Genomic DNA, 27,000 nt, shown 5'->3' on the forward strand with positions numbered 1-27,000 from the left:
AAAAAAAAAAAAAAAAAAAACCTTGCAATTTGCCTTAAGAAAAGTTGGCAAGCTTTTATTTTGTGTCTGAAGGAGTTTACACTCTGAATTCTTCATCAACAGGGTGTCAAGGTAGCAGCTTTCTGCATTGACTGGTGACTATCCTTTTCTGATATAAGACCCTTAACACTTTTAATTTTTTTTAATTACCATTTGTAGTGTTGGACTATCTTTGCACAGCAGTTTTTCTGTCAGATCTTGTAGGTTTCACTTTAAGATGATACAGTGGGATGTTTCGTCATTTAAGCAGCCCCGTCCCTTCCCACTGCCTGCACCCAGCACTGTATTGCAGAGGCCCAGTTTGGGTACTTATCTTACAGAGACACTGCCTTCTTCATGAAATCGTCCTAAAAATAGCTTCATTTAACTAGGCCATTTGACAGGCTTTTCAGACTTTTCTCAGACCAGTCTGAAAGCCGGATATTATTTCAAACAGATACAATGAACATTGAACTCGATCACAAGGCATCTGTTACCCTATTCAGGCTGCTGGGAGTTGATAAGACTGCCTCAAATCACTGTGTGCAGTTAAAGGCTGCAAAAGCCTCAGGCCACAAAAATTCCCCAGCCCAGGGGCCCAGAGACAGTTATTCCACCTCTCAGCATCGAGGATGTACCTTAGCCCGTTTTCTGTTGCTGCAACAGAACACCTGAAGCCAGGTGATTTATAAAGAAAAGAGGTTTATTTGGCTCATGGTTCTGCAGGCTGGGAAGTTCAAGGACATGGCCCTGGCTCCTGGCGAGGGCTTCTGTGCTGCATCATAATGTGACGGATAGGGTCAAAGGGGAGGTGGATGCATGCCAAGAGGGACAACCCAGGGAGGTTCCTGGGGTTATGATATCCCACTCTTAAGGGAACTCATCCAATCCCTAAAGTCTGGTCAGAGCAAGAACTCATTCACTGCCAGGAGAATGGCACCAAGCCATTCATGAGGGGATCCACCCCCGTGACCCAAACACCTCCCTCTAGACCCCACCTCCCAGTGCCCCCACGCTGGGGATCAAATTTCAGTAGCAGTTTTGGTGGAGACAAACCATAGTAGGGTGGGTAGGTACTCTCACTTGCACCTGCCTCCTTGGGACCATGGAGCAGGTTTCGGGGAAGGACAGAGCTCTCATTGTCAGGCCTGTCTGGTGCCCTGGGCTGTCCCCAGGAGTAGACTTGCCCATCTCTGACAGGATGGACCACATCCAGGACTCTGGCATCCAACATGACACACAGCCCAGTGAATACTGGACAAATTCTCGGGATATAGGGCAAAAGGGACCTATGGCCCAGCATTCAGAGAGAGCTCACAGTGTGAGCACCCAGTGAAAACTCAAACCTGCAAACTAGGACTCAAGACAGTGCTACTCCCTGAGACGGAGCCACTGGGAGGGTCTGGGAAGGACAGAGCGGGTGGAAGTAGGAGATGAGGTTCCCTGGGAGGAGAAGGCATTCAGGCAGGCAGCGCAAGTGGAGGCCTCTGCCGAGGAAGGCCTGGCTCTTCGGGGTCCCACACATGGTAGGAGTTGTTGGAGAACAGGGCCCTGAGAATGAGTGGCGGGTAAGGCCAAGAGGAGGAAGGAGCCTTGGTGTAGAAGGGCCGTGCGTGTGGCTGAGGAAGGGATTGCATCCTGAAGGCAGCAGAGTGCAGGTGCGTGTGGACTCAGAGCCATAGAATGAGAGCCCTCAACCCCAACTAGGTCCCTGTGGCTGTAACATTGGCTCCACGGCCCTTGGGCATGCTAAAAAACCTTCCTTGGGTCACAGACAGTTCTAGCCTGTGGCCGCCTAACAGAGACCATCCTGAGGACCTGCTTGCAGACGTTGGGGTGGTGGTCTGCCCTGGTTTCCTGCTCTAACCTCCCATAGGCTTTTGGAGTTGGCCGTGCCCTTCTCAAAAGGACTCTCCAGGCTGGGTGCGGTGGCTTATGCCCATAATCCCAGCACTTTGGGAGGCTAAGGCGGTTGGATCACCTGAGGTCAGGAGTTCGAGACCAGCCTGGCCAACATGGCAAAACCTCATCTCTACTAAAAATATAAAAATTAGCCAGGTATAGTGCTGTACACCTGTAATCTCAGCTACTCGGGAGGCTGAGGCAGGAGAATTGCTTGAACCCGGGAGGCGGAGGTTGCAGTGAGCCAAGATCACGTCATTGCACTCCAGCCTGGGTGACAGAGCTCTGTCTCAAAACAAACAAACATAAAAACACTCTCCACATTCCTCTCTCATGAAGCTCTGTGTTGGATTCTCATATTTGCCTTCAGATTACTAAAGGAAATACTTTAAAAAGAAAAGGGAAAACCTGGACAATTGCTTTTATGAGCAGGCTGGGCCATAGCAATGAACCCACACAGTCTGCACTGCAGCCTGTTCAGTCCCCCAACCTGTGTCTCCATCCTCACCTGCCCTCCTTACCTCCAGTTGACCACCTTCTCCTGGTTTCCTCATTCCTGGTGAGGCTTTCACTGCCAAGTGCTTTTTCCTAAAGTAGCCTTTCCCCGGCTCCTCCTCTCATCCCCAGCCTGGCAAACTTCTACTCATCCTTCAAAACCCCACTTACCTGTCACCTCCTCTGCAGCCTTCCTTGATTCCCTCCCACAAAGATAATTTATTTCTCCCTCTGTTTTTTTCAGAGCACTCTTCTCAGAGCTCTTTTTGAACCCTTGACAGGACAAGGTGTATTTCATATTTTTATGGGTTTGTCTCCCCAGTGAAATTGGGACCCCATCAAAGGCAGGCAGCCCATGTGCACCAACACGTGATTATCAAAAGAGCGCATAGCATCAGCAAGCACATCTCTTCCCCCAGTGCGAGCCCACCTTCTCCTGCTGGACAGCATTGACTCATGGTTCCACATAGCCCTTCCCGAGCCCTGAGCTAGGAAGCTGTCCTTTCAGTCACCCACTGAGCTGGTCTCTTTGTGACTAACCTGCTCTCTCCCTCTCACCCTCCTAGGGCCGACGAGATTGAAATGATCATGACGGACCTTGAAAGGGCAAACCAGGTAGGACCCTGGACGCTTTTAGTCCTAAAACCCACACTAGCGGGCCCGTTTCTGGCTACTCAGAAGATGTGTCACCCGAAGTTAGAAGGCCGGTTATCCTTCCATTTTTTACTGACAGCTTTCAACGTCGATGCTGCTTCTGATGTCGTGAGAAGTAGGGAAAGACATAAAAAGTCCCAGGAACCATTTCCTTGGCAAAGTCTTTGATGTGGTTCCAGCATCTCAGACATCCCATGGTGAACATCCCTTCCAAAGTGGTAACTGTCTCCTTTTCCTTACTCCGTCTCTAAACACCCGTCTGTGTAGCTGTGGCATCCATGACAGCGTAGACATCTTACCACGGTGTTATCCTAGGAGAGTTCCTTACCACCACATTCTCATGGGTTGCAGCCACTTGCTCCAACGAGGGCTGTCAGCTGACAGCCCCCTTTTGGCTGACACTTGGTTCTCAGAGAGGCCTTATGGCAAGTACCCAGCACAGTGTCTGGCACATAATTAGGTACATGGCGTTGGGTGGTTCTAAACACTCTGCTGCCTAGAAAATTCAGCCATCCCAAAACCCCTTCCTCTCGCAAGGACCCCACGGAACAGGAAAACATTTTGCTTTAGCCAGTGCTGCTGTTGCTCTGAAAAGAAAGTGGTCCCCCGGCCGGGCTCACGCCTGCAATCCCAGCAGTTTGGGAGGCCAAGGTGGGTGGATCACTTGAGGTCAGGAGTTCGAGGCCAGCGTGGCCAACATGGTGAAGCCCCGTCTCTGATAAAAATACAAAAATTAGCCGGGTACGGTGACATGTACCTGTCATCCCAGCTGTTCAGGAGGCTGAGGCAGGAGAATCAGTGAGCCGATCACACCACCGCACTCCAGCCTGGGCGACAGAGCAAGAATCTGTCTAAAAAAAAAAAAAAAAAAAAAAAAAAAGAAGCAGTTACTGGAAGGAGTTATCTTCATCACAGATCGCTATTCCTATTTCTCAAGTGTCTACCGACTCCCCCTCTCCGCTCAAGGCCAGTCCTGGGCATGCCTTGCCTTTAGATGGCACTTTTGGACAATCTAATGTACCCAACAGGAGAGCCTGGTTTGTTGAACAGGAGAGCCTTATCCTGTGAATATCAGTGCACTGTCTGGAACAGGCTCTCTGTGGTCTCAGAGACAGTCCCCAGGTACCTAAGAAGTTTGGCAAAGCAAACGCACTTCTCAAGGTGCCAAAGCCACTTGGTGGACCCCAGTCTTAGGAGACACCAGACAGGACTGTAGGGACAGGTGCTGACTCCAGAACGACATGGGTTTAGTTCCTAACTTGGTATTTCCTGTGTGGCCTTGATGGGTCTCTTAATCTCTTAAATTTCTTGGTCATTAAAAAATCAAAAGAAAAATGAACCTTGAGGCCATTATGCCAGGGGAAATAACGCCAGTCACAAAAAAAGACAAAGACGGAATGATTCCACCTCTATGAAGTCTCAGGAGGAGCCAACTTCAGAGAGACAGAAAGTGCCACCGTGACTGCCAGGGACGAGGGGAGGAGGGAAATATGAAGTTGTTGTTAAATGGGTACAAAGTTTTGGTTTTGCAAGATGAAACAATTCTGGAGATTAATTGCACAAGCACGTAAACATCCTTGATGCGACTGAAAAGTACGCTAATGGTTGAGATGGTAAATTTTATGCTTTGTGTATTTTACCACGATTTAAAATATATTAAAAATTTTTGAAAGAAAGGAAGATAATTTAGCTAATGCTTCCTTTGCAAGATTGTTTTGAGGATTAGAGGTAAAATGCCAGAGTAAAAAGTAGATGGTGGCCAGGCGCAGTGGCTCACACCTGTAATCCCAACACTTGGGAAGACCGAGGCAGGCAGATCACTTGAGGTCAGGAGTTTGAGACCAGCCTGGGCAATTTAACAAGACCCCATTTCCATAAAAAATACAAAAGTCAACTGGGTGTGGCAGTGTGGCTGTAGTCCCAGCCACTCAGGAGGCTGAAGCAGGAGGATCACTTGAGTCCCCGAGGTAGAGGTTGCAGTGAGCTATGATTGCACCACTGCACCCCAGCCTAGGTGACAGAGTGAGACCCTATCTCAAAAAAAAAAAAAAAGAAAAGATGCTTCAATAAATGTTAGTTCTATAGCTGCTGAAGAAGCACGGGTTTTGGGGGAATTGTAAAGTCGTGCCTTCAGGAAAGGGTGGTAAGTGGTAGAGGCGAGTTCTCGCCAACAACTCAGCCAGAGTTAATAGCCTGATATGGCTGCATTAATAGCAATACAGTTTCTAGAATGAAGAAGGTGGTGATTCTGCTCATTGGCAGCAATGAGTCCATGCCTGGGAAATTCCGGTTTTTAAATTTATTTATTTTTCTTCTTTGAAATGGAATTTTACTCTTGTCATCCAGGCTGGAGTACGATGGTACAATCTCAGCTCACTGCATCTTCCACCTCCTGGGTTCAAGCAATTCTCCTGCCTCAGCCTCCTGAGTAGCTGGGATTATAGGTGCCCACCACCACGCCCAGCTAATTTTTGTATTTTTAGTAGAGACAGGATTTCACCGTGTTGGTCAGACTGGTCTCGAACTCCTGACCTCAGGTGATCTGCCCGCCTTGGCCTCCCAAAGTGCTGTGGTTTTAGGCGTGAGCCACCGTGCCCAGCCAGAAATTCCATTTTAGACTGGAAGCCACACTGTACAGAAAACAGCTCCTTGGAGTGTGTTCAGAGACGGCTCCATGGCCAGGACAGGGAGGGGCTCTAACGCAAAAGGAACTATGGGGTTTGGAGATGTTCCTAATCTTGGGGTAGCAGGGAAAGACAGCAACATCACTGGACAACAGGAGCAAGAGGAGGAATTTCAGGAATCTGGGACACGAAAAGATGAGAAGAGGGAAGGGCTGTGGGGGTATTTGTACGTTCTGTCCTTGTAGCTCTCAAGGGCCGACCAGAAAGAAAGAAAGGCCAGGGGACGGAGCCACGCCTTTTCTGAGAGACTCCTGTAGACCCCAACCAAGCATAGAGGCTGGCGGAAGGAAACTTTTTTATTTTTGTTTTTGAGACAGTCTTGCTGTGTTGCCCAGGCTGGAATACAGTGGCACCATCTCAGCTCACTGCAACCTCCCCCTCCTGGGTTCAAGCAATTCTCCTGCCTGAGCCTCCCCAATAGCTGGGACTACAGCGTGGCTAATTTTCTTATTTTTAGTAGAGGTGGTGTTTTGCCATGTTGCCCAGGCTGGTCTCGAATTCCTGGGTTCAAGCGATCTGCCCACCTCAGCCTCCCAAACTGCTGAGATTGCAGGCATATGCCACCACGTCCAGCTAGTTATTGTTCTTAGTAGAGACAGGGTTTTGCAATGTTTGCCCAGGCTGCTCTTGAGCTCCTGGGCTCAAACGATCCACCCACCTCCGCCTCCCAAAGTTCTGGGATTACAGATGTGAGCCACCATGCCCAGTCAGGAAGCTTATTCCCAATGGTGGTCCTCCTCGGTCTGGCTCTCCAGAGGTGCCACGCTGAAAGATGCTTGCTCTGGAGAGAGTGAGCTCCCTGTCACCAGAGCTATGCAAGCAGATTCGCCAGCCCTCCCGGATAGCATGAGATGGGGAATCAGCCACAGAGTGGACTGAAGGAGGGATTGAACAAGAAGGCTCAACGGGTGCCTTTTGACCCTGAAGTCTAGGAGTTCGTGACATGAGAAGCATTCAGAGAGGAAAGATGCAAGCCCTGGAATATTGAGAGAATATTTTCAGCAGGAAAAGAAGTGGAAGGTTAAAGGAAAGCCAGAGAAGGGGACGTTGGCCTGGGCCATCAACTAGAAGAAAAGCTGCCCAGAGCTGGGCATAGTGGTGGCGGCACCTATAGTACCAGCACTTGGAGAGACTGAGGCAGGAGCTCGCTTGAGCCCACGAGTTTGAGACCAGCCTGGGCAACATAGTGAGACCCCCATCTCTACAAAAAAAATTAAAAAAAAAAACTAGCCAGGTGTGGTGGTACACACCTGTGGTCCCAGCTAACCCAGGAGGCTGAGGTGGGAGGATCTCTTGGGCCCAGGAGTTCAAAACCAACACCAGAGATGCGGGTCGGAGAGTGGGCTGGTAGGAGGGGACCTGGCCGGGCCTGCAGGAGGGTCCCAGTGTGAAGGATTAATCCTGGGAGCACTGAAGAATCGTAGGCAGGATTGAGACATCAGGTTTGAGTTCTAGAAGGATCTCTCTGGCTGCACCTTGGAGAACAGATGGGAGTGGAAAGACCAGAAGCCAGGGGAGCAGTGGGAAGCTAGTGTGGCAGTAAGGGGAGAGATGGCATGGGCCTGACCCGAGGCCGTCCCTGCGGAGGTGAGCTGGAGGTGGGCTGGGCAGTAAGAGGAGGGTGCAGACACGGTCCCACACTGGTGCAGGCGGCAGGCATCTGGACCAACGCCTTTCCCATCAGGAAACCCCCAGGAGGAGCAATTTGCTAGCTCACTGGCATACAACATTCATTTTCCCTAGGCATGTAGTTAGAATGTTCTACTGAGACCTGAAGCGCTCTTTTATTGCTAAAGCACTGTGCTCCTGTTACAGAGAAGTGGTAGAGTAGTTGGCACCTGTCAATTACGTCTGAGCCTCATTCACACCTGTTTGTTGAACATCAGGGCACTGGCATAAATACTTACTGTCCCAATTGGTGACAGTAAAGGTTCAGAACTCTTGAGACTTCATGGTAAATAAGAAGCCACAGCTTTGCACTTCAAACTGTGTGTGAAACCCCGTCTCGGGATAAATAAGAAGCCACAGCTTTGCACTTCAAACTGTGTGTGAAACCCCGTCCCGGGGCTTTCAGCAATTCACAGCTTTTTTGCAGTGAAAAACAGCAGTCCACCCACTGCCCCTCGAGGGCCTCCTTTCTGAGCAGTGGTGATCTGAGTTGCTGGTGGGCCTTGGTCTCAAACTTCCGGGCTCAAGCGATCCTCTCCCCTTGGCCTACCAAAGTACTGGGATTACAGGCATGAGCCACTGCACCCGGCTTTGAAACCAGCATTTCTTTAGTACCTATGAGGCCTGCTCAGAGTCGGTGCTCAAAAAGATGTACTGAATGAATATGGGCTTTAACGCCCAGGCTGGAGTGCAGTGGCACGTTCTCCTAGCCCACAGTGGGGCTGGGAGGGAGTCATTGAAGTGAGCTGCCCTCCTCCCGTTTACCTGCCTGGTGTTTATGTCACAAGACTGCCCTAGTGGAGGACCCTCCAGGTTGAGGTTAGGGGTTGGAAACCACAGCTGAACCTCACCATGGAGAGTGGGTCTCCATGGAGGCCTTGGCCACTGGTGCAGCATCAGCGTGGGACACGTGGTGGTCAGCATCCGGTCTCCAGCCGTGGTAGACGTTCCTGGCCTCCTTCCTGCAAAGTCACTGGCATGGGGTTACCTCTGGGAGTCGAGACGTTCAGTGTAATTGCTGGGGGTGGGGAAGCAGGGCTCAGCCCATCCTCGGCTCTGGGGCTGCTTTGTTCCTCAGGGGACTTGCTCATCTCTGGTGTCCTCAAGCCTGAATTTTAATGGCCATGCAAGCAGAGAACAAGAGACAAAACCTGGGGCCAAGAAAGGGGTGGAAGATTGGATCAGAGACTCCCCCCGCAACCCATCTAAAACCAGGGACTTCAAAGGCCACACTCTGAAAGTGTAAACTGGGGGGATGTGGAAAGGAGTCTGCCCTTAAAGGGGAGACAGTGAGGGTTCCCTCTTGTTGGTTCCAGAGGGAGAAGAAAATGAGCCTCCCAAGAGATTCCTAACCACAGTCATCTCTCCACAGGTCTGGGGCTGTGTTTCACGCCAGTCCCCCCAGCCCTCTCCCCACACCTCCCCCCCGCAGGCTGCAGCTGGCCCAAGGCCCTGTCTTTATCCTCTGCAAGCCCATCCCTCTCTGTGTCCTTCCTATGGTGCCTCACCATGTTTTATGAGTCAAATTGTTCAGACTTTAGAGGCCTGGAAGTAGCTGTCTGCATCCTGTATTTACATCCCAATCGGGGGCACTGAGATTAGAGGAAAACTTTTTTTTTTTTGAGATGGAGTCTTGCTTGCCCTGTGACCCAGGCTGGAGTGCAGTGGTGTGAGCTCACTGCACCCTCCCCATCCTGGGTTCAAGCAATTCTCATGCCTCAGTCCACTGTGTAGCTGGGACTACAGGTGCACACCCCCACACCCAGCTAATTTTTGTACTTTTAGTACAGACAGGGTTTCACCATGTTGACCAGGCTGGTCTCAAACCCCTGACCTCAAGTGATCTGCCCACCTCAACCTCCCAAAGTGCTGGGAGGGATGGGCAGGGGCAGAGGAGAGATGGGCAGGGGTTGGGGGGCCTGTGGAACTTCCTCTAGGATGAGGTGACCTCGTGGACCCCTGGTTCCAGCTGCCCCTCCCCAAATCACCCAGTGAGGAATGTGACACCAGCCCAGGGAGCAGAACAGCCTCCTTCACCTTCCCCAGAGACGTGAAGCCCCCCTGGGTCTCACGGTGGAAACCGTCTCTGTATTTGTTGGCTTGACTCTAACAGGAAGAATTCCTGAGACACGGTGTTGCTGGCTGCTTGCTACCTCCCAGGTGACTGCTGAAGGGAGGCAGAGTTTAACTTGATGCCGGCTAAGAGTCATTTCCCCGAAAAGGGTCTTCCACTTTGAGAGGAGGAGGATGTGAGGTGTGCCTGGGGCCACACATGCCAGGGACCTTCATGACAATGTCCTGGATACCGTCGCCAGGTGGCAGGCATCGGCTTGTGTGAGCCCCATGGCCGCCAGTCCCCTTGCTGGGCAACTGTTTTCTGCCATCATAGTCCGGGTTACCACCGATATGCAAGCAGTACCCTCCTCGCCCCCATGTTTCTAGCATCTACTCTGGTTTCTCAGCAAAGGACAGAGAATAGGCAAGAAACAACAAGAAAGATCTCCCAGGACAGTGCTCAGGCTCGGCGAGGGGCCGTTCTCATGGTGAGGCAGACACAAAAGTAGAGTGAGGACTCCCGGTAGCTCTGCCTCTGCAGGGACACAGGAGGAGACGGGAGCCCGGCAGTAATCACAGGGAAGTGATGTCTCAGGGCAGCCACCGCTCTTGCATCTGGGGTTCCGGATCTAGAAACACAGCTACAGGTGGTTGAACAGGGGTCTTCAGGAAGATGCCAGAGCCTCAAAACCAGTGTCACCATGCGCCGACCTGGCACAGGGCCCCCTTCTTCCTGCCTCAGCTGCCAACAATGGGCTACACTTCTCAACTCCTGAAACGAATTCATCCCAGCTGCCGATCAGCCTCTGTTTCCCTGTTCCTTCCTTTCACTGCCATGAGGCCTGTTTTTAAGGAATTCTCCTGTTTCGTGGATGTCTCACCACACAAACCACCTCAACGCTTCGTTTTTTGAGTTTTCTATTTTTTTCGACGCCCTCAGAACAGAAATCCTAAATAACTACGTGAGCAGAAAGTTGCGTGAAAGTAACGAGGTGAAGCCAAAAGTGATAGAAGCCTGACCACCGTGACCGCCAACAGACAGGCCACAGAGAGACTGTCCGTGAACTTCGAAACTGCAAATGCAACCGCCCCACAGAAATTTTGCAGTCAGGCCTGGCTCGGGGGCTCACACCTGTAACCCCAACACTTTGGGAGGCTGAGGCGGGCAGATCACTTGAGATCGGGAGTTCGAGACCAGCCTGGCCAACAGGGTGAAACCCTGTCTCTGCTAAAAATACAAAAATTAGCTGGGCATGGTGGCGCGCATCTGTAATCCCAGCTACTCAGGTGGCTGAGATAGGAGAATCACTTGAACCTGGGAGATGGAGGTTGCAGTGAGCCAGAATCACACTGCTGTGCGACAGGGTGAGCCTCCATCTAAAAAAAAAAAGAAAGAAAGAAAGAAATTATGCAATCAGAGATCGAAATCATCAACAGCTAGATCCCTTCTTTTGTGAACCGTCACCCTGTGATGAGATGGTATCCGCTCTGAACGGTTAAAGCCTGCTTGAAACCCATGTAGGCTCCCAGGGACACCTTATAACCAGGTGCCCAGGACTTCCCCAGCTCTGGCTGTTCCAGAACACTTCGGAGCCAGCTTCTCCACTAGGCTAAGAAATAGGTTTCCTAGCCCAAGAGACCAGGAGAAATATATCCAAATACATCTTATTCCAGGCAGTCTTAGATATTTTGTGCCCAAGAGTTGAACTGACCAGCAAGGGAGGCGTAAGCTCTTCAGTGATGTGACGTGATTATCAGAAACACTTGGCGTGACCCATCTGGAAATAAACTGCGAAAAATCTTTTTTGTTGAAGAAGACATTTTTCTGTAGTCTTAATAGTTGATTAGGCTCGGTGCAGTGGCTCACACCTGTAATCCCAGTTCTTTGGGAGGCCAAGGCGGGTGGATCACCTGAGGTCAGGAGTTCAAGACCAGCTTGACCAGCATGGCAAAACCCTGTCTCTACAAAAAATACAAAAATGAGCCGGGCATGGCAGTGCGTGTCTGTAATCGCAGCTACTCGGAAGACTGAAGCAGGAGAATCACTTGAACCCGGGAGGCGGAGGTTGCAGTTAACTGAGATCGCACAACTGCATTCCAGCCTGGGCAACAAAGTGAGATTCCAATCTCAGAAGAAAAAAAAAAAAGTTGATTAGTTAACATGAACCAGCAATCACCTCCATAGTCCTGGACATACAGGTCACCTTGCCACTTTCCTGATGGCTGGTTCTAGATTCAGTGTGGATGAGAGATAGTGATAGAGGTGACCTGTTTGGGCCTAGACAGACCCAGCCAGGCACCACGTGATTTCAACTGAATGTAATTCCAAGAGCTCCTGGAGAGGCAAGGCAGACGGCCACCAGCACCACCGTGGGCAGACGGAACTGCCATTAGAAATATCCTAAATTGGCTGGGCATGGTGGCTTACGCCTGTAATCCCAGTATTTTGGGAGGCCAAGGCAGGCAGATCATCTGAGGTCAGAGTTCAAGACCAGCCTGGCCAACATGTGAAACCCCCATCTCTACTCAAAACACAAAAATTAGCCAGGCATGGTGGGCACCTGTAATCCCAGCTACTCAGGAGGCTGAAGCAGGAGAATCGCTTGCACCCAGGAGGTGGAGGTGCAGTGAGCCAAGATCATGCAACTGCGCTCCAGCCAGGGTGACAGAGCGAGACTCTGTCTCAAAAAAAAAAAAAAAAAAAAAAAAATCGTAGTTTGTCTGTATGCAGGGCAAATAGATTCCATGCTGTTGCCACAGAATTGCTTAAACCTGCCAAAGCCACTCCTCCTAGAACTAGATTAATCAGCCAGTTCCAGGGCAGGCCAACTTCTTGTCTGTCTGAGTCCTTTCTCAGCAATTATTAGCCACACACTGCCATGCCACAAAACAGGAAAACACACGATGGAGATGCTGCTTGGCCAGGCTTTTCTGATTGAATGTTTCTAGTAGTGGAATGTAAGTGTGGGAGGAAGAAGCAGAACTTTGCCTCAGCCCACACGTCCCATGTCATTCGCCACCGTCTCCTACCTGTCTTAGAACTGTGCCTCAGTCCTAAGAATTAAACCGGCACAAGGCCATTCACAAACGACCTCTGCCTGAGTTCTGTGTCCCAGGCACTTCCGTGGCTAGGGACCATGTTCCCATTTTACAGATGGGTAGGCGGCAGCTCAGTGAGTTTGGGTAACTTGCCCTGGTTTGTCTTTTCCCAGACACCCTGTCGGGTGGGGGGCACAGGGGTGACCTGTCCTCGTCATCCAGTGGGAAATCCCCATTTGCTGTCTAGGGGTGGTGGTTTCCTTGTTCAGGAATTTCAGGCAAATGTTGGAAAAGTCCACTCATTTGTCCCGCAGTCCCCCGCGCTGGTCTGTGCCATCCTCCTGCCTATGTCCTCGGATTGGTCTGGTTGGCTGAAAATGCCAGGATCAGCATTCAAAACACTTTGTCCAGGGAAGGGTTAAATATGTTGAAATAAGCCCAGCCCTTACAAAAGCGGTGGCATTTACATCCTGTACGTTTATGGAAATCCTTGCTGAAGAAAAACAACCACAACATTGTTTGTGCGTGTTTTTAGGAAGAGAATGGCCAAAGTGTCTTTAATTCACTGTTTACCCGTGAGAATTACTCCCAGGAGTAATCCCGCAATAAAATCTTCTTGGTCTATGAGAATAGAAAGAAATTGAATCAAAAGACTCGATTTCCACTTGTATTTATTCAGTCTGGGAAATTCAGTGGGCCGGAGTATTAGTATCAGCAGGGGATTCCTTTGCTCCTAGCGTTAAATTACTGTCATAATCGCTCAATTATTTCTTCCTTGTACTGTTTAAAATAAAAATCCATCACATTCTGTGTTTTTTTTCCTAGCATTTATTAGGTTGAGTGTTTAGGAAAATCAATTATAGTCAGTCAGGCATGAATTGATGAATGTTCTTGTAATAATTGTCAGTTGTTAAACTTAATGTACTTTCTCTTTCACCCCTTTTCATTTCCTTCAGAGGGCAGAGGTGGCTCAGAGAGAGGCGGAGACCTTAAGGGAACAGCTCTCATCCGCCAATCACTCCCTCCAGCTGGCCTCACAGATCCAGAAGGCACCAGACGTGGTGGGTAGCCGCGGCCCCGTGGGGGACTGTCCCCGCCTGGCCTCTGCACCTTCGAGTTACAGCCGCTTGCCCCTTTTTTGTTTTCAGCGTCTCTTTTCGGGAATCACGTTTTAACCAGTACTGCTTTCTTGGTGGGGTTTGCTTTGACCAACTGGGGACCGGAGCTTGTTAAAGTCGAAGGAAGAGCTTTGCTAACTGTGCGTGGCTGGGCTGAGACCAGCATGGCGTCCACCCAGGGCCAAGGTGGAGGCCACGCAGACATAATCCCAGACACAGTCACAGTGCCCCAGCCGGGCCTCGGGGGTGATTGCTGGTGTGCAGGTGGAGACCCAAACCAGGAGCCTCTCCAGAATGACACAGGGAAATGGAGGGTTTCCGCTGTGCCCTTGCAAGATGAGGAACAGTTCAGGATGAGCTGGGGGATGGGGATGAGCAGGCAGAGAGGTAATAAGGTAACTTTCTGTACCAGTTTATAGAGCAGGAAGAGTGGGTATCACACCACTTTTTTGCAGCTTGCTTTTTCTGAAATTAGTGCAAATGGCTCTTACCCCAAACATTCCCAGCTCAAACAAGGTGGCTTTGAACTGCTGATTTCCAGACTGTCTTTCAATGCCATGTAGGGACAAGGGACAGCGTCGGAGCTAAGACCTTGGGTGTTGGAGCCATAGCCCCCAGTGCAGACCCCAGCTCTGCAGTCTGGTGATGGGGACAAGGAGCTTAATGTCCCTGAGTCTCTGTTTCCCCGCCTCTAAACTGCGGGGTTGACGCGGAAGTTATTGTGAGCAAATAACTTAGAGCAAAGCTGGACACGTAATAAGACTAAGTAAACCTTAGCAGTAATTCTAGTTGTAGTTGGCAGTAATTCTAGTTGCAGTTGGCACCATTATCTCTGATCCCCCAGTTTTGGGTGTTTTTTTTTTCTTTTTTTTAAATTAAGATAAGGTCTCTCTCTGTCACCCAGGCTGGAGTACAGTGGCGCAATCTCGGCTCACTGCAGCCTCCACCTCCCAGGCTCAAGGGATCCTCCTAGCTCAACCTCCCGCATAGCTGGGACTGCAGGTGCACACCACCACACCTGGCTGATTTTGGTATTTTTTGTAGAGACTAGGTTTTGTCATGTTGCCCAGGCTGGTCTCAAACTCCTGGACTTAAGAGATCCTCCTGCCTCGGCCTCCCAGAGTGCTGGGATTACAGGCATGAGCCGCCAAGCCCAGCCTGATCCCCCAATTTCTAGCACATGATTTCATCACTAGTTGACTTACAAACCTCAGTTTTCCCATGTGTAAAATAGGAATTAAGTGATCATAAGGCCCCTCTAAGGAGCCCCTCATCCTAAGGCTACAATGAGTACATGTCAGTTGTAGGAGTCCTTTTTATCCAACAGTGACTCCGTCGAGCCCTTGCTGTATGCCAGGGCTTGTCATGGACACCCGAAGAACCATAAGGAGTAAGATGAGGCTGGTTGCAGAGAGTAGTCTCATCAGAAAAACTTGCTCTTATAATCAATTCATCTGTCAGTTTGACAGTATTATTTCCACCCAATCTGTGAAACAGGGTACTGTTGTTTCTTTTTTTTCTTTTTTTTTTCTTTTTTTGAGACAGAGTCTTGCTCTGTTGCCCAGGCTGGAGTGCAGTGCCATGACCTCAGCTCACTGCAACCTCCGCCTCCCGAGTTCGAGCAATTCTCGTGCCTCAGCCTCCCGAGTGGCTGGAGTCGCAGGCGCATACCACCACGCCTGGCTAATTTTTGTATTATTTGTAGAGATGGGGTTTTGCCACGTTGCCCAGGCTGGTCTTGAATTCCTGTCTTCAGGTTATCCACCTCCCAAAGTGCTGGGGTTACAGGCGTGAGCCACTGCGGGATCTCACTCGGTCACCCAGGCTGGAATGCAGTGGAGTGATCATGGCTCACTATAGCCTTTACCTCCTGGACTCAAGCGATCCTCCCACCTCAGCCTCCCAAAGTGCTCGGATTACAGGCATAAGCCTTCATTCCCAGTCCTATTTTTTTATATAGATGAAGAAACAAAAGCTCCATGAATGTAAACACCTTTTCCCAAAGCACAATTTAATGGCTGAGCTAAGACCCAAGTTGGGCCTTCTGGCACCCCAGACTGTGGCTTTTAAATTATTCCCCAGGAATGAATCTAGATCGAGGTATTAGGACTCCCTTCTAAGAATGGATTTTAGGTTTCTTTTTAAAATTAACATTAAATAAAACACCTGTTGCTGGGCACAGTGGCTCACGCCTGTAATCCCAGCCCTTTGAGAAGCTGAAGCAGGAGGATCACATGAGGCCAGGAGTTTGAGACCAGCCAGGGCAAAATATGGAGACCCCCATCTCTACAAAAATGTTAAAATTAGCTGGACATGGTGGCATGTGCCTGTAGTCCCAGCTGGCTGACGCAGGAGAATTGCTCGAACCCAAGAGGCAGAGGCTGCAGTGAGCTATGATCATGCTACTGTGCTCCAACCTGGGCAACAGAGAAAAATCCTGTCTCCAAAAAAGTAAATATGAGACTGGGTGTGATGGCACACACCTGTAATCCTAGCACTTTGGGAGGCCGAGGTAGGCGGATCACCTGAGGTCAGGAGTTCCCGCCTGGCCAATATGGCGAGACCCTGTCTGTACTAAAAATAGAAGAATTAGCTGGGTGTGGTGGCCTGTGCCTGTAATCCCAGCTACTCAGGAGGCTGAGGTAGGAGAATCACTTGAACCTGGGAGACAGAGGTTCCAGTGAGCTGAGATCATGCCACTGCACTCCAGCCTGGGCAACAACAAGAATCCAGCTCAAAAAAAAAAATAAAAAAAAGTAGATAGATAGGATTTCTGGATGTAGAGAGTGTTTCTGGATATAGAGAAAAGATTTGCATTGAGCAGGCCATCACGTCCTTCATACTTCATGGACTCTGGAACTTAATTTTAACTGAATGTCCCCTTGGCTCTGTTACGGTTCCTTCCTCTAAGTTTCGACAAACTGGATGCAGCACTATGGCCGGGGTGGGAGGCAGCCTTCAGGACGGGGTCAGCGGTTCCCCTGGCCCCTGGGGTCCCGCCTGGTTCTGCAAAGGAAGCCGTCCATTCTGATGCGTCTACATGGAGCCCCTGAGCTCAGTGTTTTGGTTGAAAAGAATTCTGGCACTATCCTGGACTGCAGCAACCAAAACATTTCAGAAGGAAATGAATGTTTTTGCAGGTAGAGTCCGTTGTGGATCCTAGGGGCGCTTAAACACTTCATCATCGGTTAAGTGCCATGTTTACATGGCACCGGTTCAGTCTCCCCAGAGCAGCCCCGTGGGGCTCCCCACGGGCATGTGTTCCCACATAGCCAGTGGGTTCCAGCTGCAGCCAGTTGGGGAGCAAACATAGGAAACTGGGCCAGCGGAAAAATGGTCTGTTGCACTTGGCTGGCAGAATGCAGCAGAGAAACAGTGGAGTCTGTAGATCTAGCAAAGGCCAAAACCCGTCCATTGGGTATCCCAGTGGAATCCCCCATTCTAGAAGGTGAGCGGTCACTGAGTGAGCTGCTGGCCCAAGTTTGCGGCCATGCTGGGCTTTGCATAGTTTTTTTGTTTGTTTGTTTGATTTTAATGAGACGTAGCCCCACTCTGTCACCCAGGCTGGAGTACAGCGGCGTAATTTGGGCTCACTACAACCTCCACTCCTGGGTTTAACCAATTCTCCTGTCTCAGCCTCCCGAATAGCTGGGATTACAGGTGCATGCCACCATACCTGGCTAGTTTTTGTGTTTTTGGTAGAGATGAGGTTTCACCATGTTAGTCAGACTGGTCTCAAACTCCTGACCTCAGGTGATCCGCCCACCTCAGCCTCCCAAAGTGCTGGGATTACAGGCATGAGCCACCACACCCAGCCTCCCTAAAGCTTTGAAGGCCACCTCTTCCTCTCTCTGATTTCCTCTCTAGCTTTTGCCCATGTCTCTCCCAGCCATCACCCAATGGACTGACAGGCTGCTGCTTCTCATCCAGGCCCCCTGGATCGCTCCCCAAGCCCCTCTCTGTTTCTTTCTTAGTTCTCCATTGTGTCCTTGTGACGGGACAACTGGGAGTGCCCATTGTGTTGAGATGGAGTGAGCCACAGTTTCAGATAAAGGAAGGATGGGCCGGGCGTGGCAGCTGACACCAATAATCCCAGCACTTTGGGAGGCCGAGGCAGGCGGATCACAAGGTCAGGAGTTCAAGACCAGCCTGGCCAAAATGGCAAAATCCCATCTCTACTAAAACTATAAAAATTTGCCTTTGCCAGGCATGGTGGCATGTGCCTGTAAGCCCAACTACTCAGGAGGCTGAGACAGGAGAATCGCTTGAACCCAGGAGGCGGAGGTTGCAGTGAGCTGAGATGACACCACTGCACTCCAGCCTGGGTAACAGAGGAAGATTCCATCTCAAAACAAAAAAACAGATAAAGGGAAGGATGGTCATGTCTGTGTCATTTCCAAGGTCTTACTGCTTTAGTTCATGCGAGACAGCGATGATTTTTGCTATTTTATGAAGGAGGGGTTTGTGGCTTGAGTTCCTGGGAGTTGGATAATGTGGCCAAGCTCTTGTGGCCACGCCCAGCCAGGCCCAGAGTTGAGCCCTCAACCACCCGCTACCCGGTCCCCACTCTGGGTCCAGCGACAGCACTGCAATCTGTACCTTTGACCCATGTCATGAGGAGCACTTGTCCCAGATACATTAACCTTGACCTGCCCCTCGTGAAACCCACGTTCCCTTGGCTGGTTTTACTGACCCTTTCGTAAAAACCTTTTAATCAGTGTCTATGGCCAGCACCCCTCAGGGTGGAAGATTAAGATGAGGACGTGTTATAGCATGATTCAACTTGTGCCCAGACTGACCTCCCTACATGTCACTTCTACTGTGTCCCCTCCTTGCTCCAGAGCTGGCAGGGACTCCCCAGGGCTGCCACCACACGTCCAGGCACCTCTGGCCACCCCTGGCAGCCGTCACTCCTCCAGCCCTGCCCTACACTCCTGCCAGCCTCTGCACCTGCCTGCATGTTCCCTGCCCTTTCCTGGCACCCACCCTGAGATGGAGCCCCCCTTCCTTCCGACAAGGTCCCATCAGCCCGCCCGAGGCCCACCCATTCCCCCCTCCTGTGGCTCAGCCCCCGTCCTGGTCCTCCTACCCTGGAGGGCTCTTGACGTTGACCCTGCCGGGCGTTATCCAGAGCGGTGCTTTCCAGACTCCCTGTGATGGACAGTTTTGTTTTGTTTTTTAAATTTCCAGTCTGTGGCAGACTGATCGTTTTATATAAAAGACATTTAAAATGTCACCAAAATGCCGAATCGCTATAAAAGTTTCTAAACACTTATTCTTGATTTCTGTAATTGCCTCACTGTGCACCAGCAACAGTTGGCAAATTGGCAACGATCCGTGCAGCTCACACTGCACGGAACAGGCCTGGACAGCCTGTGCCTGGTAAATAAGCCGACAGGAGATGCTCGCTCCAGCCCTCCAGGGCCACGCGCACAGCTGTCAGAGGTCAGGAGAACCGAAACACCTGTTTTACAACCTCATACAAATCAAAGCAGCAGGAAGGAGTACCATCTTTGCACACGAAACTTTACAGACTTAAATGGTAAAGGCCTCATTTTCCCCGAGGGAGATATGAAGCATTATTTCCCTGAGTGATTGCCTATCCCCAAATTTGAAAATCCGTGGTGAGCACACAGTGCATGGGATGGCCCAGCTGTGCTTGCCTGCCGGGGCCACGGTGCCACCCTTTCCCCACAATACAGGCAAGATCAGGACATGAAACGGAGCACTTCAGAGGGGGGACAGCAGCAGGGACAGTGGCTTTCTGTGTTACAGCATGAGCTGCCCCAGGATTCGGCTGTCACAGACGCCATGCAGCTCTGCCCTCTCCACCCCGTCCCCGTCTGTCATGCCCAGAATTGTATCTGCCCTGCAGAAAAGATTTCAGAATCTTTCAGGAGCCAGGATTCCTTTTTTTTTTTTCTATGACACAGAGTCTTGCACTGTCACCCAGGCTGGAGATCAGTGGTGCAATCATGGCCTCAACCTCCCCAAGCTCAAGCGATCCTCCCGCCCCAGCCTCCTGAGCAGCTGGGACTATAGGCATGCACCACCATGCCTGGCTAATTTTTGTATTTTTTTGTAGAGATGGGTTTTCGCCATGTGGCCCAAGCTGGTCTCGAACTGAGCTCAGGCGATCCATCCACCTCCGCCTCCCAAAGTGCTTGGATTACAGGTGTGAGCCGCGGTACCCGGCCCCATGATTGCTTTTAAAGCTTGAAAAAAGTACTACTTGAGTCATTGAGAAGTAGAATTACAGATTTGACTTTTTCCTTTTTTTTTTTTTTAAATACCTTACCTTTTTTCTATTTCCACAATGAGCATTTGGTGAGGTTAAGGGATAGGTGGCCAGTTTTTTTTTTGTTGTTGTTGTTGTTGTTTTTTAATCAATTATCCTAAGAGTTCTTCAACAAAGGAACACCAAATATACATCTGCCACATCTTTTAATTCTTTTATTAAATAAAATACTGGCCGGGCACAGTGGCTCATGCCTGTAATCCCAGCACTTTGGGGCCAAGGTGGGTGGGTCACTTGAGGTCAAGAGTCGGAGACAAGCCTGGCCTACCTAGTGAAACCCCGTCTCCACTAAAAATACAAAAATGAGCCGAGTGTGGTGGTACCCACCTGTAATCCCAGCTACTCAGAAGGCGGAGGCAGAAGAATTGCTCGAACGCAGGAGATGGAGGTTGCAGTGAGCCGAGATCGCGCCACTGCACTCCAGCCTGGGTGACAGACCAAGACTCCATCTCAAAAAAAAAAGAAAAAGAAAAAGAAAATGCTGATATAGAGTTATCAATTTGTCAGACAATATCTCAGCTTCTGGGTAATTTTAACAGAGAATCTCAACGACCTTGAATCCCACCTTGTGGTGGAAAATCGCGGTGGTTTGGCAGCATTCGAGGGAGGCTTCCTCCTCTGAGCCACCCACTCTGCCGTTCTCCTGCCTGGAGCACTGTTCCCTCTTCTCCAGCACTCAGCAGCCCCTCCCACCTCCTCCAGGTCTCTGCTCACACATCACCATCTCAGTGAGTCTTTTCCTGGCCATCTTATTAAAACCCCTGCCTCTCTCAACTCTGACTCTCTGGCCTCTGTTTTAAGTCTCCTTTGACAGTGGTCACCCTGCACACTTTGCGTTACTAATTTTAAGTATATTTTCTGCATCTCACTCACCATGCCCCATCCCTGCTGGGCTGTAAACCCTGGGAAGACAGGGACTGTTCTCCTGTTTTTTTCATTTTTTTGAGACAGAGTCTCATTCTGTTGCCCAGGCTGAAGTGCAGTGGTACAATCTCAGCTCAGCACAACCTCCGCCTCCTGAGTTCAAGTGATTTTCCTGCCTCGGCCTCCCGAGTAGCTGGGATTACAAGCCGCCACCACTCGCCTATAATTAGCCCAGCTAATTATACCTAATTATAGGCACAGGGTTTCACCATGTTGGCCAGGCTGGTCTCAAACTCCTGACCTCAGGTAATCCACCCACCTCGGCCTCCCAAAGTGCTGGGATTACAGGCGCGAGCCACCGCGCCCAGCCTGGACTTTTGTCCTCTGATTCACGGCTATATGCTTGGTACATGGTGGGCGCTCAGTACATATTTGTCCAGTGGATGAATCCAGGTGGCAGCTAACCACAGGGGGAGGAAGGTGACATAGGGGAAGTGCAAGCAAGGGCAAGAAGTGACATCCTGCCATCACCATCCACACCCTGATATCTGTGCAGCTTCTGTCTCAGTTGCCAGCACAGATAGCCCCAAGCACCTGCCTCAAGGCCAGTGCAGTTTTGTCATCTCTTTTCTCCTCCCCAGGAGCAGGCCATAGAGGTGCTGACCCGCTCCAGCCTAGAAGTTGAGTTGGCCGCCAAGGAGCGGGAGATCGCACAGCTGGTGGAGGACGTGCAGAGACTCCAGGCCAGCCTCACCAAGCTGCGGGAGAATTCAGCCAGCCAGATCTCCCAGCTTGAGCAGCAGCTGAGCGCCAAAAACAGCACGCTCAAAGTAAGGGGGCCGCAGGGGCCGGGGGTGGCCCAAGGAGGCAGGGCGGGCAGCTGGACGCGCGCACACACACACACCGTCTGCCTTTCTGGACTTGATAGCAAGTATGGCAACCTTGAACCTCTGTAAAATAGCACCAAGGAGAGTCCCAGAGTCCACAGCACGAAGACTGGATGTTGAACCCTGCCATCAGCCCTTGTGTAGACAGCATTTCCCTCTTTTTTCTTTTTTTTTTTTTTTGGAGACGGAGTCTCGCTCTGTTGCCCAGGCTGGAGCGCAGTGGTACGATCTCGGCTCACTGCAGCCTCCACCTCCCAAGTTCAAGCAATTCTCCTGCCTCAGCCTCCCGAGTAACTGGGATCACAGGCATGCACCACCACGCCCAACTTCTTTATTTATTCGTTCATTCATTCATTTATTTTTGAGACAGAGTCTCATTCTTGTCGCACAGGCTGGAATGCAATGGTGTGATCTTGGCTCACAGCAACCTCCACCTCCCAGATTAAAGCAACTCTCCTGCCTCAGCCTCCCGAGTAGCTGGGACTACAGGCACGTGCCACCATTTTTGTATTTTTAGTAGAGATTGGGTTTCACCATGTTGGTCAGGCTGGTCTTGAACTCCTGACCTCAGGTGATCTGCCCACCTCAGGTTGCCAAAGTGCTGAGATTACAGATGTGAGCTTCTGCGCCCAGCTCTTTAATTGAGTTTTGCAGAGCATCCTGGCTTTCTGAGGATACCCCCGCAGGAGGACGTGGTGTACTATAACTCCAGCACTTCCGGTGCCTGAGCCAAATAAAACCCCAGAGGTCCATGGAAGTCACATGTGACCTTCTAAGCTAAGGGACATTCTCTTGTCCAATCACCTTTTCCCTTGGTGGCCCCAGTCCAGGTACTGCTTCAGTCCAGGGAGCCAGACACTCAGGCTCCCTCCCACAAGGCACTCTTGGCTTTTCCATAAATTTCTATCCCAGACGCAGAACCCAGAGCTTTTTCCACATATTGAAAGTAATGATTATACGTTAGGTATTTGCAATCTGTTGAAGCGAGCGTAATTTGAAGAGGGTCCTGGGACCCTTGATTTACAGGCTTCAGAGCCAGAGGAGACTCTCAGAGTTGTCAGTCTTGACAGTGAAGAAGGCAGGACCTTCAGGGCAGGGCTTCAGCCCCTGGCCGGGGTTCCCCACTCTGCCCAGGAGCTGCCCGTTCAGACCCATTCCTTCCCCAGTACCTCCATACGGTGTCAGGGGGTGAGAGAATGAGCGGCTGTAAGGTATATTCATTGTATGAATAAAGTGAGTCAGGGTTCATTGTGAACATTCAAAGGAAACCTTTTCTGGTATGAAGTAGATCTAGGATATACTTAGGTCCATTTTGTTTTGTTGTTGTTGTTTTTGAGATGGATTTTCACTTTTGTCGCCCAGACTGGTATGCAGTGGCGCAGTCTTGGCACACTGCAGCCTCCGCCTCCTGGATTCAAGCAATTCTCCTGCCTCAGCCTCCTGAGTAACTGGAACTACAGGCAGTCGTCACTATGCCAGGCTAATTTTTATATTTTTAGTAGAGGCGGGGTTTCACCATGTTGGCCAGTCTGGTCTCAAACTCCTGACCTCAGGTGGTCTAGCAGCCTTGGCCTCCAACCAAAGTGCTGGGATTAGATTACAGGCATGAGCCACTGCCTTTTTTGATTTTTTTTTGGAAATGGAGTCTCTCTCACTCGCCCAGACTGGAGTGCAGTGACAGGATCACAGTTCATGGCAGCCTCGAACTCCTGGGCTCAAGCGATCCTCCTGCCTCGCAGCTTCCCAAGTAACTGGGGCCAAAGACGTGACCCACCACACCCAGCTAGTTTTTTAATTTTTTGTAGAGACGAGATTTCACTATGTTCCCCAGGCTGGTCTGGGACACCTGGGCTCAAGCAGTTCTCCCACCTTGGCTCCCAAAGCACTCTGGGATTATAGGCATGAGCCGCTGCACCTGGCCCAATGTCTTTTTTTTTTTTTTTAATTGAAATTTTCTTTTCGACACATGACCAAATTTATGCCAAAACTAAGTTTCCAACAAATCTATTGCTGATGCTGATGGCTCCCATGACCCTCCCTCTCTCCATTCTTCTGCCTCTTTGGGGTGAATTTCACCCATTCACTGAGAACTGCCCAGTGCCTGGTCCCTTGGAGGAGACAGTCCTGCCGACTTTGGGGAAATGGTAGAATCCTGCTTCCGTCTGTCCTCAGCCAGGTCATTTTTTAAAATATTTTATTTTATTTTATTTTATTTGAGATGGAAATTCATTCTGTTGCCCAGTCTAGAGTGCGATGGTGCCATCTCCGCTCACCGCAACCTCTGCCTCCCAGGTTCAAGCGATTCTCCTGCCTCGGCCTCCCGAGCAGCTGGGATTACAGGCATGAGCCACCACTTCCGGATAATTTTGTATTTTTAGTAGAGACGGGATTTCTCCATGTTGGTCAGGCTGGTCTTGAACTCCTGACCTCAGGTGATCTGCCCACCTCGGCTTCCCAAATGCCGGGATTACAGGTGTGAGCCACCGTGAGCCGGGTCATTTATTTTGTCACCGTCATTTCTTCCTCTCTCATCAGCTTACCCAATGAGTACCAGGATTCGGTTTTTATTTCTGGATTTAATCTCATTTTCTCATGTTACGGCCATTTCTGACCCCAGCAACGACATTATTATGAGATAATTTGCCTTTCTGTCCACTGTCAAGTTAAAGGGCGTGACTCGGATACACACCGGCTATAAGAGAGCAAGGCTGTAGACCTCACATTTTTTATCATAGAGCAATTTCTTCCAAATCAGTTAAGGTTTCAATGTTTGCCTTCACAAAAAAATGAAACGCAGTTTTGCAAATTAATGTTCGTTATCCGTATCTTGGGGGAATTGTTTAATACCGTGCAGTTAATGAAACAATTCAGCAGTACTTCTTCCAAAATCATTGCTACCTTATCTTCATCTAATCTAATAATCAAAACATATCTTCTAGTAACAAGACTTCTGATTTTAATTATCTTAACTCCTTGTTGCCAGGAGTACAGATTTCGCTAATACCAAACCCACATGCAGAAAGCATTTGACTTCACCAAACCAGGGTTTCCTCTCACCCCAAAGGAGTAAGGTTAATTGAACGAGATACCTTCTGAGGGCATTTTGTCTTCCTAATGTGTATAATGTATAGCCTCAACTATAACCTAAAGGAATACAATTCTTAGGAAAATATTTTTACGAATGAGACTTGGCAAACTGGCAACCTGATGCGTTTGCCGTGGGGAGCCTTGACCCCACAGTCTTGGCTACTCAAAGAACTCACCTTCGCTTACCATGGAGCTGCTTTCTTTCTTTCTTCTTCCTGTCCCCTTCCCCGCTTTCCTGTCTTACGGGGGACCCACGGATGCACAGTGGGGCCTCGAATTAGGTTGCTGTTTGGGAGAGGAGGCTTCAAGCGCCCAGCTCTGCTGTTTGGAGTTGCTGGTGGTTTTCCCATGAACACTTGGCAGCGGGTCCTTGATCTTTGAGACATGTGCCAGGTTGTTTGGTGACAGTCATTTGGGGAGAGGGCATTTCCCATATGCAGAAGACTTACTGGGCAGAATCTTTTGTCCTGAGTTCATTGAATTGTTTCCACCCGTACTTTCCAATGGTACTCTCCGTATATCCAATGATAGCCAATGATAGTTGGATGTATTGGAGGACTAATTGGTTCTCTTTCTCTAACCCGTTGAAATTCTCCATCTTTCTGCCACTGAGATTTCTTCTCTTCCCTCAAATTTGATTTGTCATTTTACAAGGATACCAGACAGCTGCACGTCTTCGAGTCTGTCCTGTCCAGGGCTCTACTTTTTCAAGCGAAGCTCCCCACGAGCGCCCCGCTATCCACGTGTGTCACGGGACATCCGCTAACCTTTAATTAGGCACGGAAACAGACGCAGAAGTGGGAGATGTTTCCTCCTGCCTAATCTGACAAGTGCTTAAGCATAGTGCCACTTGTAAGGAAGAACTCTATTTGTGCAATTAATGAAATAGCCCGACCACCGTTGACAAGGCTGCTTTTTGATAATTCTCTATTCTGTGGTCTTCTGTTGGAATGCTTTAATATAGAGGCAGTATAATTAGCTAGTCAACTGCACTGTACTTGCTATAGCACAGAAGATAATGCTACCAATAGCTTCGATTTAAAATGAGTATTTGTAAGAAAGGCTAACTGAAAGAACGCCAGTCTCCCAGAAGGAGAAATTATATTTTTCTGAAGACGCTTTAAAGATCATTGCTTCCCACTGGGTGGGTAGTCTCATGAGTTAGAATCACCTAGGGGTCTTTTTCCAAACTGCTCCTGTTTCCCTACCCCTCACCCCAGCCCCTGAGGCTCTGATGGGTCCCATGGAGACACTATGGGAAGGTGCTATGTCCCTGGGGCACTGAGGTACTATAAAAGAGGTGGTGGAAAATCTTCCATCTCCCCACACCCTCTGGCCTTGGGGGTCTCTCTTTTCATCTTGCATTCTCAGGTAGGAAGATCACTGGAGCCCAGGAGTTCAAGACTAGCCTGGCCAATGTAGTGAGATCCCATCTTTTTTATTTTTTTAATTATTTTATTTATATATATTTTTGGAGACAGAATCTTGCTCAGTCTCCCAGGTTGGAGTCCTGTGGCATGATCTCAGCTCACCACAACCTCCGCCTCCTGAGTTCAAGCAATTCTCCTGCCTCACCCTCCCAAGTAGCTGGGACTATATAGGTTCCCACTACCATGCCCAGCTAACTTTTGTATTTTTAGTAGAGACGGGGTTTCACCATGTTGGCCAGGTCAGATCACGAGCTCCTGACCACAGGTTGTTCACCTGCCTCGGCCTCCCAGAGTGCTGGGATTGCAGGCGTGAGCCACCGCGCCCAGCCCCTTCTCTTAATTTTTTTTTTTTTTAATGAGCCAGAGTGGTGACACATGCCTGTTGTCCCAGCTACATGGGAGGCTGGGGAGAGAGGATCATTAGAGCATACACAGCACCCACCCCAGTGGAGATCTGGACTCACCATCCAGAGCCCAGAGTATCCTTGGGCTCCTCCCCAACTCCCAGCACCAGCAGAACCTAAATTTCCATACCTGCTGCCTCTCCCTGAGGAAGCATGGAGACACATGTCCTCATCTGGAGAGAGTCCTTGTCCAGTAGAAAAGGAGGTACATGCTGCCCAGGCCTAGACCCCAGAGATGCAGTGTCAACTAAGGGCCTGTGTCTCAGACCCCTGCCCTGGGCCAGGGGTTCCACGTGAGGCCGAAGACTCCCACACCAACTCTAACCTGAACCAGTCAGACAGCACCACGCAGAGCCTGGCCCCATTTATCTGCACCGCAGATGCCACTCTGCCCCCA

General features: G+C 50.0%; 1 protein-coding gene across 1 annotated transcript in view; it reads left to right on the forward strand.

The window, feature by feature from the left end:
• The window catches only part of CUX1 (cut like homeobox 1), a 451,669-nt gene that overhangs the window by 350,459 nt on the left and 74,210 nt on the right, over positions 1–27,000 (forward strand). Inside the window, 3 exon segments of the mRNA XM_017857649.1 lie at positions 2,982–3,030; positions 13,472–13,576; positions 21,437–21,625. Of these exon segments, the coding sequence (XP_017713138.1) occupies positions 2,982–3,030; positions 13,472–13,576; positions 21,437–21,625 (343 nt within the window).

This window comes from Rhinopithecus bieti, unplaced genomic scaffold (genome assembly GCF_001698545.2).
Source record: "Rhinopithecus bieti isolate Rb0 unplaced genomic scaffold, ASM169854v2 scaffold_42772, whole genome shotgun sequence".
NCBI classification, from domain to species: Eukaryota; Metazoa; Chordata; class Mammalia; order Primates; family Cercopithecidae; genus Rhinopithecus; species Rhinopithecus bieti.